We start from the raw sequence: 20,861 nt of genomic DNA, 5'->3' as shown, positions 1-20,861 counted from the left end.
TATTCAGGTGTTGGATTTGTGGGTTGGCTCATGTAATGATCATTCTAGCATAGTGAGCAAAACAGGGCTGGCCACAGCCAGTAATTGTCCCAGAGTTCTCTGTACTTAATAACAGTGCTACATCTCTTTCCCAAGACCTCTTCTCAAGTGCACAGATGTGCACATTAGCCATGGTTTGTAAAGCAAATCAGGTATTTCTTTGTAGCCTGCTTCTAATTTCTACTGATGCTGTCATCTTTGTAACAATATAACAAACTTACAGTTTCCCAGAATGCAAAGAGAGTTCCTCATTCTGACTAATGGAACATTCTGTTTTTTTCAGTGTCATTATGCATTTTAAATTTCAAACATTTAGATTATACAAAAATACACTAAACCCAATCTACAGGATCAGGATTTAGGAAGCAAATAAATAATACCCTTTTATTTCCCTCCCAAGCTTGGAACCAACTGGAAAATAGACATGAGACATAAAATGGAATTCAAAGTATGAGCTTTAATACTGGAAAAGCCATTGGGAAATGACTGCTTATCTGTAGAGAAAAGGGCTCACTAACATTCCTTATTCTAACTAGATCTGACAATATTCCACCTGAAGGAAAGTCTGGGTCTGTGCAGGAAAGTCAGTGCAAAATTTCTGCCTCCCACTAGTCTGGGGCATAGATAAAAACAGGAGCAAATCCCCAGAGTTTTTAATTCTGTAGTATGTTAACTTCACCAAATCAAGAAATGTGAGCCAATGTGGGGTGGAGCCAGGGTTTGCTCTGTTAACTTCTCAAAATGCTATTGTAAAATAGTACAGATGGAGAAGAAATGAGGATAAATCTCTACAGAGTCAAAGCAGCACTAGTATGGGGTTTGTGAGGTAATACTTACCTACTTGTGATGTAAATGTTGTGAAGACACCCATTCTCGCTACAGTGGACATAGCTGCTTTTGCCTTCCCAGCATTCCACATTCCTGTAAGAACATTCCGGTTTTCCTCTTCTGGAAAGGTATCAACCCTCTTCTGATGGTATGTGAAATTCTGTGGGCCTTACCCCACCCACCAGCCCAAGCCGATCAGAGCATCCAGGTGGAGCATGTGACCCAAGTCAGCCCAATTAGCATGAATCCTGGAGCATGCGCTGAAACTGCTGGAGAAAGGTGACTTGCCAATGGGTTTCAGCCCCAGACAAGTTCACTATGGATTCAGTGTGACCAAAGAAATGATAGTAGAACGTTCTTGGGGTGAAAGGGTTATACCCAACTTTATTTCCAAAGTAGCAGGTCAATCACTAAAATCCTGTCCACTCAGAGCGAGTCTGCATGTAGCAAGCTGGTCTCTGCCTTTGGCCTCTCTACCCACACAGAGGCCCCCTGGGCCTCTGGCCTCGGTGCTGGCACCGCTCCAGCCCCTGCTCTGCTCTCCTGCAGCCTTGCAGCCGTGCCACCGTGTCGCCCAGAGCACTGGGCAGGGCTCTTTATAGAGAGTCAATAACAACGTATTGCCCACACATGTATAGTGAGCTAGCCGACCAGGGCCAGGTGAGAATCCTGGCCACAGGAACCTTCACTTTATCCACAGCAGGGCACCCTCTTTCTACTAGAGTCCTTAAACTGATAGAATGTTAGACTGGTGCTGTGTGGAGTTGCTCCTCTCGGAAAATGAAGCTGATGAAAATAAACCAGAGCTATGGAGACATTCTGAGTCCAGATATTGTTATTTGAATGAATGTAAAGCTTTGCCTAAGGCTAGTTCTATCTCTGGGCATTTGACCTGTTGCTTATGAAAGTCAATAAATTATTTTTTTTAATTTCCTAAACTTAGTTGAATTGGATTTTCTTTGCTTAACATGGAAAAGATTCCATATTAATAAATTCTTTTGCCAAAAAAAAGAAAAATTCCAGAAACCTAAAATTGTACAAGAGGAATCTTTTCCTAGAAGTACTATACTATCAATTCTCACTGTCAGCTATCATCTTAGTATTAATTAATTTGTCAGCTTTTTGGGGAGAGGACAGTGAGAAAATGGACATTTTTATCAGGGATATTTGCTTTTTTCTAAGGAAAATAAAAGGATAAAGAAGCTAATTTCTTCCTCTTTGAACCAGCTTCTGGTTAGAGCTTGATTATTAGCTAAGGTATCTCAACATGATTGATCATTAAAAGCATCTGGAGAACTTTTAAAACACAAATTTATGAACCTGACTAAGCCTTCTGAGTGGTATTTTCTGGGATATTGCCTTTGAATCTTAAAAACAAGTGATTCTAATAAACAGGCATTCAAGCAATCAATTGGTTTGCAGTCTGTTTAAACTAAAGTGGTGGTGGTTTACCCTAATGGTATACATTCACTCACTTATTCATTCAGGCATTATTTTTAGGTTTCTATTTCATTACAGTCCATGGGAATGCAAGGATGAATGAGATGTAGCCCTGACTCATAAAGAGCCCAGAGTCTGGTTGAAGAGGATGACACAAATAAATGTGCTACATCTCTAATGGAAGCATGACCCAAGATCTGGGTACGATTTGGGAAAAGAAAACAGCTTGCTCTGCTTGGGGTATTGAGAGAAGGTGTTGAAATAGGATTTGTAGGGATAGGCAGGCATGAAGGGGAAGAGAACAGCTGAGTCCTAGGGACTAAGGGATACCAAAAGGTAGTGTGGGGAAAGACCTGCAATGCTCTGGATATTAGGTGTGGATGGGGGAATTGCTGCAAAATGGAGTGTGAGGGTGAGGAAATAAGAAGTGATTTAGGCTTTGATTTTATTCATTCACTCTCCTATTCTCCTAGAACATTAAATCATATTTCATAGTTTCTCTTCTCTCATCAAACCTCCACATCTTCCCACAATTTTACTCTCAGGTGGTGTTGCTTTTTTACTTCACTGAGAAAAGTGAGGCCATGAGAAGAGCGCTTCATGCACCTCCACCACCACATATACCCACCTACCTACCTGCTTCTGTGCCCATCTACTCTCCCTTCTCTCCTGTCCAAGCTCTTAGCTAAGGTTAACCCTGCAGTCTATGCACACCCACCTTCTCTCAGCTCCTCAAAGGCATTACTGCAGCAACTCTGTCTCTATCTCCTGCGTCATTTTTGCCCCCCACTGGGTCACTCCCATTAGCAAAGAAGCATGCTTTTATATCTTGAAAAATACTCTCATTAAGCCTACTTCTCTAGATTTTACCTCATTTCTCTTCTTTGCTTTGTAACAAAATCCTTGAAAGAATTGTCTGTAATACTCATGGTCTCCAATTTCTCTCCTTCCCGTCTCCTTGAACACACACTATAGAAACTGTCCTTTTCAGGAGCATCAGCTTCATCTTCCTTGACCTATCATCACTTAGTTTCCCTCATTTGGCTTCTAGATCACCACACTTTCCTGGTTTTCCTCCAAACTTTCTAACTAGGACTCTTAGTTTTCGCTGGTTCCTTCTCATCTCTCTGAATTTAAATATTCAAGTGTCCTGGAGCTTAGTCCCTCAACCTCTTTCTCCTTTGTACCAACACTCACTCTGTTGGCAGTTTCATCCGGTTTCATGACTAAGTTCCATCTTCAGGCTGATGATGCACAAATTTGTATTTCCAGCATGGACCTCTCCCCTGAACCAGACTGATAAGCCCACTTTCATACTTAGTTTCTCTATTTGCATTTCTAATAAGCATCTCAAACCCAAATTACCCAAGACTAAATTCTTATATCCTCCCACCCCCTAAGACCTGTCCTCTTTGCAGCATTCCCATTTCAGAAAATGCCAGCTCCTTTCTCTAATTGCTCAGGTCAAAGCCTCGGAATCATCCTCTTTCTTTCACACTTCACATCCAATCCCTTATAAAACCTGTTGATACTGTAAAAAAGAAAAGTGGAGTCTGACCACTTTCACTTCCTCTGCTCTCACCATCTTGGTCCAAGCCACCAAGATGTCTTGTCTGGATTCAATAACCCAGTAGTCTCGAGACCAGCATGACCAAACATCCTTGTTTTACTGTAAACAGTCCCAGTTTTCACCTTTTGTTCTGGCATGGTTATTAATAGTTTCCCTCCTCTCTTAAAGATGTCCTGCTTGAATGATACTGTTGAATGGTCACCCTACTCATAGCTCTGCTTCTGCTATTGCCCCACTTGTCTGATCTTCACACAGAAGCTAAAGTCAAATTAAGTCACTCCTCTGCTCAAAACCCTCCAAAGGCTGCCTACTGCACTCAGAGCAAAAGCTAAAGTCCATATAAGAGACTTATAATAGCCCACAAGAATCTCCAGGACCTGGCCTCCCATTTCCACTCTGACCTAATCTCTTATGAATTGACCCCTTGATACTTTGTTCCAGCTACTATGCCACCCTTGCTATCCCTGGAAAATGCACAGCAAATTCCTCACAGAGCATTTGTTCTTGCTTTTCATTTTTCCTGTAGGCTCTTTCCCCAGATGTCATATCATTATGGCTCACAACTCATATCCTTCTGGTCATTACTCAAATATCTACTGATTGTGGCCTTCTGAGGACATTCATTTTGAAAATTGCACACACACATATAACATATACTTCCTCTCTCCCTTCTCTACTTTACTCTGCTTCTTAGCACTTATCATAGCTAACCTGTTATACATTTATTTACTTATTTATTGTTTTGTTTCCATTAGAATGCAAGCTACAAAAAGGTAGATGCTTTAACTGTTTTGCTCACTGCTGTATCCCTAGCGTCCAGAGAGGGCTTAGTATACAGAAGAAGTTCAATAAATATTTGTTTGAATTAATGAATGCACAAATAGATAGACATATAAAGGATGATTCAAGGGAGATATATTAAAGCATGATTTTATCAGATCTGGTTTTTAAGATAATAACCTTGGAGGTAATGAGGAGGAACATAGGATAGTAGAGATTATTTCTGGGAGAATAATTTAAAAACTGTTGGTAAAAAATTTTATACCTTGAACTGTGGCAGTGGTGGTAGAGATAGAAGGAAATAAGCTGACCAACTGGGATAGGATCTAGGAAATACATAGTGTGTATGGGAATGTTAATATGATTTAACCTGCCTTATGCCAGAAGTGGGCAAAAAAGTTTGACTACACCTTTCTTGTCTCTGCCTGACTCAAACTTGGCTCTGCCCCTAAGTCTAGTCTTGTCTCTAGCGCTTTAGTAAAGGCCTGCCCTAGATCACTTCCTGTATGTATAGTTTTGGGTAAGGTATCTTCCTTCTTAATGGTACCTGTAATCATTTCCTAGGACCACTGAGACAAATTACCACAAATCTAGTGGCTTAAAACAAATTTATTTCACAGCTCTGGAGGCTTCAAGTCTGAAATCACGGTGTCAGCAAGGTTCCCTCTGGAAGCGCTCAGGAAGATTCCTTCTTTGCCTCTTCCCAGCTTCTTGTGGTTGCCTGCAACCCTTGGTGTTCCTTGGCTTACACTGCATCACTCCAGTCTCTGTTTCTGCCTTCACATTACCTTCTTCTCTTTGCGTATCTGTGTATTCACATGGTCTTCTTATAAGGACACCAGTCACTGGGACTGAGGGGGCCAGTCTAATCCAATATCATCTCATCTTAATTAATTAACACCTGTAAAGACCTTATCTGCAAATAAGGTCACATAGTGAGGTCCCAGGTGGACTTGAATTTTTAGAAGACACTACCATCTTCCAGAGAAAAAAGGTGGACATCTAGAATAAACTATCATTGTCAGTTTGGGTTTTGTAAATCACAATCTTCATATAATTTTGCTTAAAATGGAGGAAACTTAGAATTTCCTCTAAGTTTAGAGATAGGAAAAATGTTTGCTAACTTCTCACCTTCCCAAAGGAAATGGAGGGAAGGATGAGAGGGGCATTTTAGAGGCTTGGTATAATGAACTGATCAAAATATGAGATCATTTACATAAATTACTTAGCACATAACTTGGTATTCACACATTCCACACATCTTTCTCTAACACCTTCTGTGTGACAGTCACTAAGCTAGATGCTGAGAATACAATGGAGAATGAGAGAGCTATGGTTCCTGCCCTCATAGAGCTCAAAGCCTAGTAGTGGAGGCACACATTAGGCAGAAGTTTGGCAATAATATGGGTGTAAGGGTAAATACAAATTGAAAAAGAAAAAAATCAATTTTCCTTAGTACAAAAAGAGAGACTCTCCCCTACCCCTTTTCTTTCTAAGCATTTTCTTTAGAAAACATGTAAGTGTAAATTCTTTTATATCCTTTTTTAAAACCTAAGCCTCTTGCCAGCTTTATAACCCAAGAATGTCTTTCCCAAGGTCTGGGAGCTCTTTTCAAAATGTTGTCATCATAGAAGATAGTGTCAAAGAAAGCCAGAGCTAGATAGAAATTAAAGCAGTAAAGGCAAATTTTATTCAGGAACTATTTCAACTAGGGAAGACAGACCTCAGTATAGAACTGAGCTCTGTTCTGAATACAAGGACAAGTGGGAATCTGCCAAGGAGCAGGGTAGGGCAAGTGGATGGAAAATTACTAAGAGCAAACATTAAGGGCAGGCAGTTTATGGCTAAGTGGACTTGGAAGCATTATTTTTCAAGTCCCGAGGAAGGCAGACCAGGGTGTTCAGATACTGAAGGTTGGGGAGGAATTTGATCAGATATCAAGGGTGGAAGAATTCCTGCTAGGCTGAACCAGCAGGATTGTTGCTAAAACTAATCTAGCAGAACCAAGAACAGAGCTCAAGGGTGAGGCCAAGTCAGAAAGGACTCAGGGAAGCCTGATTAAAGTTTGATTAGAAGGAGAGTCTTTGTCAATAGCATCACAGTCTCCTGGTTTCTGTAGGAGGGTAAGAGCTAACTTCAGCGATGCTTTGCTCCAAACTTACTATCATAAAAAATGAGGTTTTTTTTCTTTTGGACAAGTTTAACTAGCACAGATTTATCACATGATTTTAAGATGAATGTGTGAAAAATTGTGCTGTCAATTCCTCCTATTTGAGAACATGCATAGGATAGGTTGTATCTGCTTGGCTATACAAAAAGGTAAGATTTATCTCTGTCTGCAGTCTCTTTAAGGGATTGCCTGTGAAAAATACCATATTCTGGTGTAATGTTTATTCAGTAACAAAACTGAAAAAAAAAATCTTTTCCTTCTACCTTTGTGGAGATGTTTTCTGGGTTGTCTGGAGATTTGGGTTTTAAATTATATTTCCCCAACAGGGAGAGTGAGAGTTTTCAAACACTCTTGGTTGGAGGGAAATCTCTGAGAGCCATTCTGCAAAGTTCTCAGATGATATTTAGTGAAGTTTATATGTTTCCTTTTTGCCCAATAATTCTATTGGCACATATCCTAGAGAAATTTTCCTTAAGAAAACAAGTACAGGGCATTCAATACAGTATTGTTTATTGGAGTCAACCTAGAAGCCCATCACTAGGAAAACAAACAAGAGATAAAAATGGTGGATATATATTATGGAGTATTGTGCAGATTATAGAAACAACGAACTACATGAACATACAGAAGCAAGAACAGATCATAAAATAGCACTAAAAGAAAAGTAATCAGAAGTTACAGCATGTTACCATTTATATAAATAAAAAATTGACACAAAACAATGCCTGCTTTTCAGAGCCAAATGTGCAACTCAAGGTTTATGAGAAACATTAGGCTTGTATTTTTGTTTGGGATGGAAGTGGAATTGGAGAAAAAAACTGAAGATAAAATGAAACAAGGGTCTTACGTGAACAACTAATGATAATGTGCTATAACCCGAGGAATACAATCAACTTTCTGAGCCTGAGGAATAAAGAAAAGACACAAAAGAAAAGAAATAAAGAACAAAGAATTCTCCCACAAAAGAACTGATGGTCTCTCTAGTAACTTAAGACTACTATCCCTGCTGAAAGTCACTGTCCCTCTATTTCCTACCTTACAGCTTAATACAAATATAATAGGATGGTAAAATGAGAAGGCTGTATTGTGTAAGACAGAACAGGTGTCTTTACAATTCTATTTTGGCTGCCTCTTAGGAAAGCTTGTCCATTAATTTTTTGTCAATAAGTCATGGACAGATTAACTTTTTTAGAAAGCCCCACTAGAAATAAAAGTTTATCTAATTAAAACTTTACTTCAGAAGAACTAACTTTTCATTGAATAATGTATGTTCATTGCCAGACATTAATAACAAGGGCTTCTGCTGATGGCTTTGTTTAAGTGCCACATAATTATCTCTTCCACTGCCAAGTAAACCCTAAGTGGTGCTGCATTGTTTTATGACATATCAAATTCAAATGTGAGACAGTGAATTTTCACAGATAATCTAAAAAAAATCACTAATAAGAGAGTGCTCATTTGCATAAGGATCAAATGTCAACAAGAATATAAAAATTAAATGAGCATTTGAAATCTCCAAACTTCTGGTTCTCTGAAATTAAAGGCATTACAAAGCCAAACTGCAGCTAAATGTCACCACAGTTCTCTACCAATAATGGTAGGGCTTTTAAGGAAATAAATGTAACAGCCAATTTAAAATGTCTTAAATAACAAATTATTATGCAGCTCAAGATTTTCTTATTTAGGTCTGTAAAATCACCTCTATTTTATTTAAATGTTTCTTCTCTAAATCAGGCAGTGACACAGTAAGTTTACTATAATCCATAGTAATGTAGCTTCCCACCTGTTTTCAGATTCAAGATACTTTTACCTATAAATAGATTTAAATCTGTATGTTTTGACCTTTGTCTGGGAGTATGAGCAGAAAGATGAATGACATGAAGTATTTTTTTCATTTAGAATGTTTAATTTGCTTGACTTTTAGTTTCAATTTCTTTGTTTCTTGTACAGACACATAAAACCATATCATGAAGAAACCTTAAAGTGAGAAAAAGAGATTAAAAAGAATGGTCACTGATTTTTGTATTCTTCCTGTGGCTTTTAAATGTTACCATCTTTTGCTTCAAATACTATCTAGAATATGTTGTCCTTAAAGAATTACTCAGGACAAAGGCTTTAGTTTGACAAGTCACAGATGGCTGTTAGTCTACAGCTATACAGGATCTCTGCCTCAACAGCTGACTGGCCAAATTCTTGAGTTTACCTAGAAATAACATTCTTAGAATTGCTTGTTTATATAACATAAAGAAAACTGTGTTAGCTCTCTCCAAGTCTGGTTAGGAAAGTCACAACAGATTTCTAACAATATACTATGATAATCTTTATATTTTTATCCAAAAGAGCTGCATCCCTCAAAATAAGCAGCTTAATGTAGATAATTTATATAATTGATCTGATCCAATTTCTTAATCTAAAAGTTTAGATTTTTGAATTATTGTTATCTAGTCTTTATATTCTTATGATGAAAATTTTCCCGGATAGGTCATCTTGTTCAACTAGATTTTCAGAGAAGATAATACTTAAAGTACAAATATGAATCAGATTTCTCTGGCATTTGTCTTAAACCCCTAAGCCACAAATATTTCAATTAATTTTTAATTGACAGAAACAAATTCCTGTGAAATAAAAATGTAGAAATTGTTTTTCTGTATGTTTTAGGCAATAGTACAAAATTAATCGAATCATGACAAATATGTTGATAGTTATGCAGAAATTTTAAAATCTGCATGCCTATATTTTTCTTGAAAAAGCAGTCCATTGTATGAGGCAGCCATCTGGTGACGGAAAAGAGCACTACAGACAGTATTTTGATGAAGTGAATATCAATATTCCACACAAACCAACCGAACCACAAAAATATATAGTAGCGTTGTCCAGCAGAACATAAAAGTTACATATGTAATTCAACATTTTCTAATTGCCTCTTTTAAGAAGTAAAAAGAAACAAGTTTTATGAATGCATTTTTACTTAACCAAATATATCAAAACTATTATTTCCACATGTAGTCAATACAATATTTTACTTTTTTTCATACTAAATCTTCAAAAGAAGATATATTTTTTTTGCACATTTCAAGACTTCAAAAGGGTTGAGGGTAGGGGCTTCCATAATGGACAGCACAGATCTGGACTATGCAATGAGAGCTGCGGTTACCTTGATTTGCCTTTCACAAAGTTCATTCATTTCTCTGCCTCTCTTCTTTAAGTACTGCTTTATTTTCTAAATATGTTTTGCGTCTGAACATTCTGGAATATTTAAATGGCCCTGAGAAGCCTGTTCAAGAACGACAGACCCGTTCAGGGCCCCTCCTCTCCGGAGGGTACCGGGGCGTTGGTTTGCCCGATTCGGCTCGCTCGGGGCTCAGCGGTCTGGGCGGCGGCCAGCTACATTCCTGGAAGGCCACGATCGCGGGCCGCCGGAGGGAGGCCCAGTCGGGGGATCAGGGCCTGCCTGGTCGGCTGGGCGCCTTGTGACATCACAGCGCCACGCCTCGGGGGTTCGAGTCCAGCAAGGCTCCCGGCTTCCAGGCCCAGAGGGTCAAAGATTTTCAATGGGAGAGAGCCAGGACTGGAGGAGGAAACCAGGTCCCGCCACCATGCCCACAACTCGATGCTTCCTCTGACCCGGCGAAGGCAAGGGAAAAGAGCGCGCAGAAACGCAGAGAGCCGCGAGCAGACAGCTCCCCACCATTTCCCAGGAGTACCAGCGGGGTATTCTGGATGGGCCCCTACCTCTGCTGATTGGTTCAAGTTTGCTGCCACGTGACCCAGGGTCGCCGCTTCTTCCCCCATCCCCCACCCGGAGGTCGCTGGAGGCTGAGAGCGGGTTTCCTAGGCAACCCAGCGGGTAGTGTGTACACACCAGGCCCGGGGCTGGAGGGGATGTCGTGTCTTCTGCTACAAGACAAGGATTGAAAGGTCGGAGTGGATTCTGCTCTGTCTCGGATTGCCCCGGAATCCATCTCTCTCTACGGGATAAGGTGAGTGTCTGTCACCTGATGACCTTTCGGGCGTCCATCAGTGTAAGCAGGCCCCGGGAGTCTGCAGCCCTCTCCTGGCTCACCGGCGGCCGCACTGGAAGAACACAGGAGAGCGTCCAAGACCACGGTACTGGTGCATTGAAGATGATAATAATGAGAGACTGTGACATGGCTTTATCTGAGGCCATTAAGGTGACCGGGCAAAGCTTAAGAGGAGGAGAAAAAGGAGGGCGACCCACAGCCCAGGGCAGCCTTGACTGCACTGGTTAATGGAACTGGGCTGAGAAAACTAATGCTCGGTGGCCAAACTTGATACTACTCACCAGGAGACAGAAAAGTGTTTGGCCCATTAGTGATTAACAGGTGGATTCTGATCCTTTATACCCAAGGGAGGAAACAGTTTGACCATATAGGCTTCTAGTTAGTAGAAAAGAAATTTTATTTTTCTCAGAATGGCAACCTACCTTGCTCTCTACTTTGTACTCTCAGTATTATTATACTCTGACTGGTCATGTACAGCAAGTATTTCTTTAAACTAAACCATATAGAACCCTGGGCATGACGATTCAAACCATTCAGCAAACTTTTACAGGCACTGACAGGTTCCCGGTGTCTGCCTTCAATGAACAAGTAGCCTGGTAGGAGGAAGGACCTGCAAGCCTCCAGTACAGCCGGCAGGTCTATATGTGGGCGTATGCAGGCCTTAGCTGGAGTCACACACAAGAGAATGATTACAGTACTACCAGAGACAACTAAAGTCTTCACGCAGAAGATCCTTGGTTTAAATATTTAAGTATGTATGGAGTATGCCATAAAGTCAAGGGACAGACATTTTAGGGAAGGGAAACAGCAAATGTCAAAGTACAGAACTATCCCACCAAATTCAGAGTAGCTGTAACCAGAGCCTGGGTGCTCTGGGCAGTTTGTGGTTGATGAGCTTGAGAAGTGAGCAGGTGTGAAAGCAGAAGACCATGAGAACCTTCCAAGGAGAGGAGCCTGAGCAGCTTTACTTTTCAGCAGGCTGGCTGCCATAGTAGGCTGGATTGGAGGGAAGTGGGACTAGAGGGAGAGTATCCAGTGAGGGCTGAAATGATGACGGCCTGGACCAAGACAGATGCAACTGGAATGTGAAGGAGGAAAAAAACACCTGATAGACTTTAAGAGGTATATGCAGAAGGATTTAATGAGGAATGAATGTGAGCAAAGACCAATAGAGTGGTTGAGGATAAGTCCCAGGTTTCAGACATGGATGATTAGAAGGATGGTGTCATTTACCAAGAGAAGGCATACATTAGGAGAAAAAGGCTGACAGGAAAATATAAGGAGTTCAGTTTTGACCATACTGAATTTGAGATGCTGTGACATATTCAGGTGGCGTTTTCCATGTGGTTATTTGGATTTGTTGCACAGGAAAGAAGAAGATAAAGATTAGTAATTTTTCACCAGGAAGAAAACAGTTGATCCAGAAAAGTAGGTTTCAAATAACAAGTAGGAAGAAGCCAATGAGGAAAAGACAAACCAAAGAAGAACACAAAGAAAAGAGAGTCATCCACACTGTCAGATACCAAGTCAAGGTCAACTTAAGTTGAGAGGTAAAACATGTCCAGTGTCCTTGGCAATTAGCTTTCTGTCAAAAAATGGAGGCCTGAGGTGTCCACAGTAAGATTGCAGTGAGCTGAGAACTGAATAGAGGTAATGAAGTGTTGCAAATGACTATCTACAAGTCTCTCTTTGAAGATACTTAAAACTAGTTAGAGAATGCAAGATAGTATAATTTTTTTTAAGATAGGAAGGACTTAACTAACACAGATATGTGGAAAGAAAATTGACCCTAGAGAAGGAAAGATGGGAATGAGTAGGAGGGAAATTTGGCAGACCAGTGTTCTGAAAGAAACTGAAGAGGGTGGAATTAGTACACAGGAAGAAAGATTCGCATTGGACAAGAAAAAGAATGCTTTTACTAAGACAGGAAGGGGAAGAAATGCAGTTTTAGGAAGAAAGGGAATTTAAAGAATATATCTGAATGCTTCGCTTCTCTGTGAAGATGGGGACAGGATCATCTGCTGAGAGAAAAGGAGAGAAACTGGAGAAACGTGGTGGAAGTTTAGAATAATCCCTATGTCATGAATCGCAGATCTGTATCTCTAATCCTACTTTCTGTAGGAGAGGAAGATGAAGAGGATAGTATAAAATGTCTGTTGTTGAAGATCCAGCTGAAGTTAGAGGCCATGCATTTGCAGTGACTTAAACTCATGCTGGTGATGTGAAATCTTCCAGCAGCCCTCCAGAGTAGATAGGAGAGGTGATTGGATCAGTTCAAGATTTGCGGTTTGAAGGGTGAAAGATATAGAAACTTCTGGTGGCTCCTGCTTCCCTGGAAGGACTAGAAAAGACCTGTAGTTTCTTAGATGGTAAAGCTCTGAAAGGAGCTTTCCCAAAGTGCAGGAGAGTGGGTACAAGGTGGCCAACAGGACACATCTCCTGCTGGAATGGGAGCTTCAGCTGGAAGTCTTGGACCCACCTGTGACTGGGGAAAGCCTCATAAGGTTTTTACAAGTTATTTACAAGGAAGGTCCAGGATCCTCATAATTGAGATGTAGTTACACAAATTATTGAGTTTTGGGCTTCTTGGTTAATTTGTTTGCTCATTAACTGTTGAATTAGAACAAGATTTTTCCTAAGTGAGGGCCTTGATGAAGTGAGAGGTAAGGTTGATAACCCCAAATACACATTTTTCTTCATCAAGAAAAAGTAGTCTCCTTGAATTAATAGAGAGACTCAATACTGTAAAGATGGACATTCTCCCTAAATTCATCTTTACAATGGAATCTCAAAACCCCAAAAGAATTTTAAAAAGTTAAATACAAAATAATAATAAATCTTATCTGGGAAAGTAAATATGAAAGAATAACCAGGAAATCTCCAGAAAGAATATGAAATGGGAATCCACAATATAAGTCACAGTAAATCAAACAAGATAGTACTATGGGAATAGACAGCTAAGGGGGAGAATAGACTTGAAAGCTTGAAATTAGGCTCAAGTTTTTGTGACAGTTTACTGCATAACAAAGGGAACAGTTAATTTTTTCTGAAATAGATATCTTGGACATAGACTAGAAAACTTGGATCACCATTTGGTGTCTTTGGGGGTACTGAGGGCAGGCTTTGTCCCCAGTGTGGTGGTGGGAAGGCAGGCTTGCCTTTGCTGTTCACAGACATTAAACCAGAGTGTAGGGGCTTCTCTGATGAAAAGGTGCTTCAAAGCCCTGCTCTGCTTGGTGGGCCAGCCATCTAAGCCTACGCAGACTGGCCTGGGCTGCTGATGGAGTATCTAAATCCTTTCGGGTTGTTCCTTGCTAAGTTCCTGGCCACTCTTGCAGCCTGTGCTGTAATATCTGGGGGTTGCCCAAGGATGGGGTAAAAAGACAGTTGCCAGTGGGAAGCAGGGAGGGAACGATTGGTATTACATTCAAAACAGATCCATCATCTAACTACTCCTTACCATCCCCACTCTTACTACCCTACCCCAACCACCGTCCTCTCTCACATTATTTTCCCGAACTGCTCTCCTTGCTTCTGCCCTTGACTCCTACAGTCTGTTTTCACTTGAGTAGCTAGAGTGATCCTTTTCAAAACTTAAGACAGCTCATGTTACTCTTCCACTAAAATTCTTATACAGCTTTCCATCTTACTCATAATAAAATCCAAAGTCCTCACAGGACTTAAAGATCACAAGATATCACATGATCTCGCTCCATAATACCTCTTTGACTTCACATCCTTCCAATCCCATTTCCCTCCCTGTTCTCCAGCCACATCATTTTCCTTGCTATTCTACAAACATGCCAAATACACTCTTAGCCCTGGTTTTTTTTTGGATTTAATCTTCCATCTGTCTGGATTCATTTCCCCCAGATTTCCTCATCGCTCACACACACTTCCTTCAGCTCTGCCCAGATGCTACCTCATCAAGAAGTCTTCTCTTTCCTCCTACCCCTATCATTCTCTGACTTGTAGATATTAAGCCCTCAAGATACATGTTAATGTATGAGTGAATGAAAGAACAGAGAATCCAGTGTAACGGGATGATTTCCTGGCTGTGTTTTTCTTTGTGGTGCTAGTGGGGTAGGGTCCTTCCCCCCTTGACTCAGCATGGTGGGACAGAGTCCCCAGCTTACCAAGCCTTAGTACAAATACAGACTGTGTTCAGTACTCCCATACAGATCTCAGGGTCCTTTGGTTTGGTCCCCATGAATGGCTCACGGCCACCCTCTTCCCAGTCACTGCGGCTCTGAGTTTGGGGAATTTTTTAGGCTATTTTGTAAAACCTTTTTCTGGTGCCTTGAATTTTGGGCTGGTTTGTACTGGTGGGCTTTTCTCACTCTGATGCCATCTATTTCATTTTCAGTCTAAAGACCTTTCTCAACATCTCTGGCAACCAATGTTCTTTTCCTAGCACTGCTATATGTATTCTTTTCTTATTTTCATATTTCTCTCATCATTCTAGTTGTATTTGGTGGAGAGAAGGTAGGTAAAAGTGTGGACTCAAGTCACCATTATTTTCCTTAAAATGTTAATTTATGTGTATACCTACATGTATATAATTTTGCACAAATGAATGAAAGTGAACATATAGTTTAAAAATGAACATTTAAATTTTATTTAAATATAACATAGATATCTATGAATCACACAAATCTTAGATATCTGATTTTATTTCCCCAAAGTGAATGCATTCCTTTAACCAACACTCTGATCAAGAAAGATACCTTCCTCAGCACTCCAGAACCCCTCTTCTGCCTCCTCCTACTCACTCACTCACCCCTGAAAGGCAACCACTCCTCTGGCTTCTAATACCACAGATTAGTTTGATTTCAAATATTATATGAATGGTGTCACGCAGTATGTTCTCATTGTCCATGTATCTTCCTATGCTCAACATTGTGTTTGTGAAACTCATCCTTGTTGTATACAACAATGGTTTATTTCTCATTCCACTTCTAGCTATAAGCTGAAAAGAAATGTGTACCAATATCCTGCAAGATAAAAATGTTCAAGAAAGTACTATTTAGCTCCAGACTGGATATAGTCAAAATGTCTACCAACAGTAGAATGAACAAATGATTATATATTCATGCTGTACCATACAAAACATGCTTTTAAAAAATATAATTTTTTTCTGTTCCATTTTTGCCTGAATCTATCCCCATCTAATCTCTCATGCCTATTATAACTACACAAGTTTTCACCTTCATTGAAGGTAACTCATGTTACAGCTTAGTACTTAACCTTTACACATTTTCTCCTTACATAACCATACACACACACATATACACCTGTCTAAGCTCACATATGTCTGTTAACAAAGAGCTATTATGGTAAAAGTAGGGTCATAATATATACCATTTCTATATCTAGCTTTGTCATGCCATCATACTGAAACCAAGATTTCTGTATTTTTAAAATAGTGTCTGGCATAAGACATTAAATAATATACATATTAATATATAAAAATGAAATTTTTGAAAAATTTTGACAAATAACAAAATTAAATTTTATTGAAGCTATTTAGGTATTAAGAAGTTCCTATCATCCAGAAGAAGTTGGCTAATTCATTTTAATAAACATGTATTACCATGCCAGGTATGCTGTTAAGCCCTGAGAATCCTTTTCTTTGCTAAATACAGTAAGAGAACTGTGTTCAGTACCACCCACAGTATAATGGGAAGGATTAACTGAGCCTTACAAAGTTGAGTAACATGGATATCACTAGGCAAGAACTGAAAGACATGAACTGGGGGCAAGATGAAGGTTTAGATGAGAGATGACTATGTTCTTCAAGTGTTAGAGGCTCATAGTGTGGAAGAAAAATGATACTTGTTTTATTTGAACCCAGGAGGTTGACAATGAGTGGGAAGGGTTATGGAGAGAGAGAATTAAGTTAAGAATAAAAAGTAACTTTCCAACAGAAAACTTCAGTGATAGAATGGGCTGTCTCAGGGTCCAGATAGATTCTTGGTAATGTGTGAAAATTTCAGGCCACAGGTGAGTGGTTCCACCCAAGTAGCTTTAAGTTCCCATTCAACTTGGAATGACTTGACTCTAGCATTTATTTAATTTCAATTTTTCATTTTCTTTAACAGTTATAGTATTATGATCTTTATTTTTAATGGAAGATGATTGAATGTGAAAACCTAAACCAAGAAGAAATAATTAAAGAACTGGTGAGTCAAAGCTAAATTTTTTCTCAGCTGCATTTGCAATAATATTAAATGGAACATTTTAACACTCCTTTTTGGAGTTTACCTGCAGAATTCTTCTACCCTTTGACCTTCAGAAGCAGAAAAAAATCATATATATGTATAACTTTCCTTCTTGTAAAAATAAAAAATGGTATCAGTGCAATTGAGAGTTTGTAACTTATAATGGCCAAAGTAATTTTTTACTATTTTAACTAAATAATAACCCAATTTCTTTTTTGAAACCAGTGTTTATGCAATGGTTTATCTTATAAGATGATTGGACAAGAAGGACCAGATACTTCAAAACTGGAAATGTTTTTCTCAGGGTATCCCCGTATAGTTGGATTATCATTATTTCCTAATTTAACAAGCCTCACAATTGTTGCTCAAGATATAAAAGACATTTCAGGGCTAGAAACTTGTTTACAACTTAAAGAACTCTGGATTGCTGAATGCTGCATAGAGGTAAGTCTAAACATACCTTGTATGAAGTATTTTATGCTGAAATTTTTGCCTTTGGAAAAATAATTCATTGAAACATACGCATGAAGCATGAATCGAAACAGATAAATAGTGGAGTGAAGAGGAGACCATACATGATGAATTGCAATAAAACCCTTTACCCAGTAAAACAAAACAAAACAGATAAATGGGCAGAAAACAGAAATAAAATTTATACAAAGAAGAAAATAGAAATAGCCAAACATAAGATATACTCTACTTTTTAGTAATTAAATCAGATCAAATACCCAGTATTGCTTAGCAGTGAAATTGGTTCTATTTTTTGGTAGTGAAATTAGACACTATTGGTTGTGTAAAAATTGTAACATCTATATCAAAAGACAATATTGCAAATGAATGTATCAGGAGCGAAAGAAAGGTATATACCTTTTGACTCACAACTCCCTATTCTAAGATTTTATCTAACAGTTAATTCAACAGAAAACAACTGTATGTATGATTTGTTACAGTATTTCTTTTGATAGCTAAAAATTTGAAACATAAATATGCCACACATAAGGTTATTTTTAAGAAAATTATTATAAACTTCATGAAATATTTTGTTATTCCATATTATAATTTAAAAGATTATTAAAATATTTTAGATAGTCAAGTAAAAAAAAAACCACAAAGTTGTATAGATATGAACATAACCATATAAAAATAGGTACAGAGTTTATTAAAATTTATAAAGAATATGAAAATTGAAAATAGTTATATAAATGGAGGGATTATATGTTTTTATTTAAGAATTTTCAATTCATGTTGCTGGGTTTCTATTCTGCAATAAAATGTGATTTTAAGTGAAAATGTTCTTAAAAATCTATTAAGAGGATTAATGGCAAAACAACACTATTCAGTCTTCTTTTGTGGTTACAGAAAATCAGAGGTCTTCAAGAATGTAGAAATTTAGAAAAACTGTATTTATATTTTAATAAAATTTCCAAAATAGAAAATTTAGAGAAACTCTTCAAATTGGAGGTTCTTTGGCTGAACCACAATACAATTAAAAATATTGAGGTAAGATAATTTCAACAATTTATATGTAAAGTTAGTTAGTCTTTTGAAATTTAAACCATATTGTCCAATATCATATGATGGTTAAGGGCCAAATATTCATCACTAGTTTAATTATTGTTAAGAAGACCTAACATGTATATAGCATTTTATAATGTATAGAGAAAACTTCATACACATCATTTTCTTTCCTCCAAGACTAGGAGGTATGATGTTACTTCTTCTTTGAAGGTTAAAAAAAAAGAGGTTTAAAAAGTTGTATATATAACTTGAACTCCTCCTCTTTTCCTCTCCACTTCCCTCCCTTTGTCTCCTCCTCCAATAGTTCTGTCCAAGCTCTAGAGACACAAAGGTGGCTTCATCGAGGCACCCACTTACTTCTATGCTTGTGAAGTACATGGCGCCTGTGCTCAGAACACCAGGAGAACTAACCAGACTGATCAGAAAATTTATATGTTTACATTTTAATGATTTCTCCTAAATTATATATTGTCTACATTTTTAGGGTTTACAGACTTTGAAGAATTTAAATGATCTCAACCTTGCTGGAAATTTAATAAGCAGCATTGGTATGTACTGTTTTATTTGGAATATGAGATAAGGCTATAACAATTTTTGATCAGTATAAAAGTATACTCTTAGATTTTTTTCTTTCAGACTTTTTTGTGTGATACCTTTGCAAAGCACTTCTAAATCTGTGATTATAGGAAGTGAAAATATTACTCATTAATCAGCGGTTACTAATTATACAGTGTTACTGTTAGCCTTATTTATATATGCAAGAAATGATGGCCTTTTGCAACTCAAAATGTGACAGAATATGAACAGGAGGTAAACATGAAATTTAATTTTTCTTTCATCTTGTTTCTTAAATTACAGGTCAATGTCTTGATCCCAATGAGCAACTGGAAAAATTAAACCTTTCTGGTAACCAAATATGTTCCTTCAAGGTATGATTAACTAGAATAATTCATGTTTATTTGTCACTCTGAATCATGAACCATCTTAGTACAGAAAATGGAGTAGTCACTTTTAAGGAGTAATTCAGTTACTTTTGGCTATCTTATTATACTCCCATAAACTTTAGAATAAGGTGACTAAATTGGTCCTAATGATCTGACACTATTAAAACCAAAAAATAACTATTTACTTGGCTTTAGGATATCACTTTGTTTTAGTTTTCCACTGATTTTTCTAGTTATACCTGTTCAATGTCTGGTTTTTCATCCTTTCCTGCTACCTAAAAAAATGGACTGCCCAAGTTCTGGGATCTGGTCTTATTTCTGCTTGCATTCATTCTCTAAACTTAATCTCCTTATGCCTTATTACTGTAAAACCTTTTATCCACTTATTACTCCTAAATCGTATCTCTAGTTTCCCTAACAATACCCTAGAATTATAAACATCTGTCTTAACTCAGACTGATTTTTCCTCTGCTGAACTTTGTCCTGCAGCCTTCTCCAACTCTCTAAATGACATCTCCATTCTCCTAATAACTTAAGTCAAAATCCTTAGAGTCATTTTGATTCCTCTTATCTCTCCCTACTTATATCCAATCCGTCAGCAAATTCTATTGGTTCTACCCTCAAAATATACTGTCTGTCCATTTTTTACCACCTATATCACTAGTATAACCTGGTTCAAAGCTTCTTAATACTTTTCACTACTATCAGTCTGTTCTCCAAACAGCAAATCACTCCTTTTAAAAAAATGTCAGGTCAAATCTCTCTTCTGCTCAGAACCATCTCCTGGCTTCTCTGCTCTTTCATAGTACAAGCCAATTCTCACGAGATGCTATAATATAGTCTCCCTACTGCCTCTCTGACCACAGCTTCTACCACTCTTCCCCTTTGTTTAGTGCATTCCAGCCACTGTGGTGTCCTCACTGGTCCTTGAATATACCAAGCACACTCACCTTAGGGCCTTTGCACTTAACTGGGATATTCCTCCCTCATATATCTTCATGGCTCATCTCTTCATTACTTTCAGGACTTTGTTCAAATGTTGTGTTCTTGGTGATGCCTTTCCTGCCTAATTTAGCTAAAATAACAACCTCTACCCCACCCCCAACCTGAAGCACTCCCATCACTCCTTCCCTGCTTTTCCTCTCGGCACTTACCCACACCCCTTACTAGAAGACAGACTCCACAAGGGCAGGAACTTTGCCTGTTTTGTTCCCTGCTATACCCACAGTGCTGAAAACTATACTTGCCATGAAATAAGTCTCAGTAACCATTTGTGAGACACTTGAGTGAAAGAGATTTAAGAACTAAAAGATAATGTGTATGACATAT

General features: G+C 38.4%; 1 protein-coding gene across 11 annotated transcripts in view; it reads left to right on the top strand.

The window, feature by feature from the left end:
- The first annotated feature begins 812 nt into the window (after positions 1–812).
- Positions 813–20,861, top strand: part of LRRC9 (leucine rich repeat containing 9) — a 143,087-nt gene continuing 123,038 nt past the window's right edge. For 5 of the 11 annotated variants that reach the window (XM_073242305.1, XM_073242303.1, XM_073242304.1 and 2 more), the window contains exons 1-5: positions 10,669–10,807; positions 16,951–17,031; positions 17,296–17,514; positions 19,073–19,136; positions 19,447–19,517. In XM_073242305.1, the coding sequence (XP_073098406.1) occupies positions 16,984–17,031; positions 17,296–17,514; positions 19,073–19,136; positions 19,447–19,517 (402 nt within the window). In that variant the 5' untranslated portion in view covers positions 10,669–10,807; positions 16,951–16,983. Of the gene's footprint in view, positions 1,016–2,384; positions 2,509–10,668; positions 10,808–16,950; positions 17,032–17,295; positions 17,515–18,429; positions 18,571–19,072; positions 19,137–19,446; positions 19,518–20,861 lie in introns of those variants that run through there. The other 6 variants (XM_073242310.1, XM_073242302.1, XM_073242301.1 and 3 more) reach the window with 6 other exon arrangements.

Source organism: Manis javanica, chromosome 8 (genome assembly GCF_040802235.1).
Source record: "Manis javanica isolate MJ-LG chromosome 8, MJ_LKY, whole genome shotgun sequence".
Classification (NCBI taxonomy): domain Eukaryota; kingdom Metazoa; phylum Chordata; class Mammalia; order Pholidota; family Manidae; genus Manis; species Manis javanica.
This window is presented reverse-complemented; position numbering and strand designations above follow the sequence as displayed.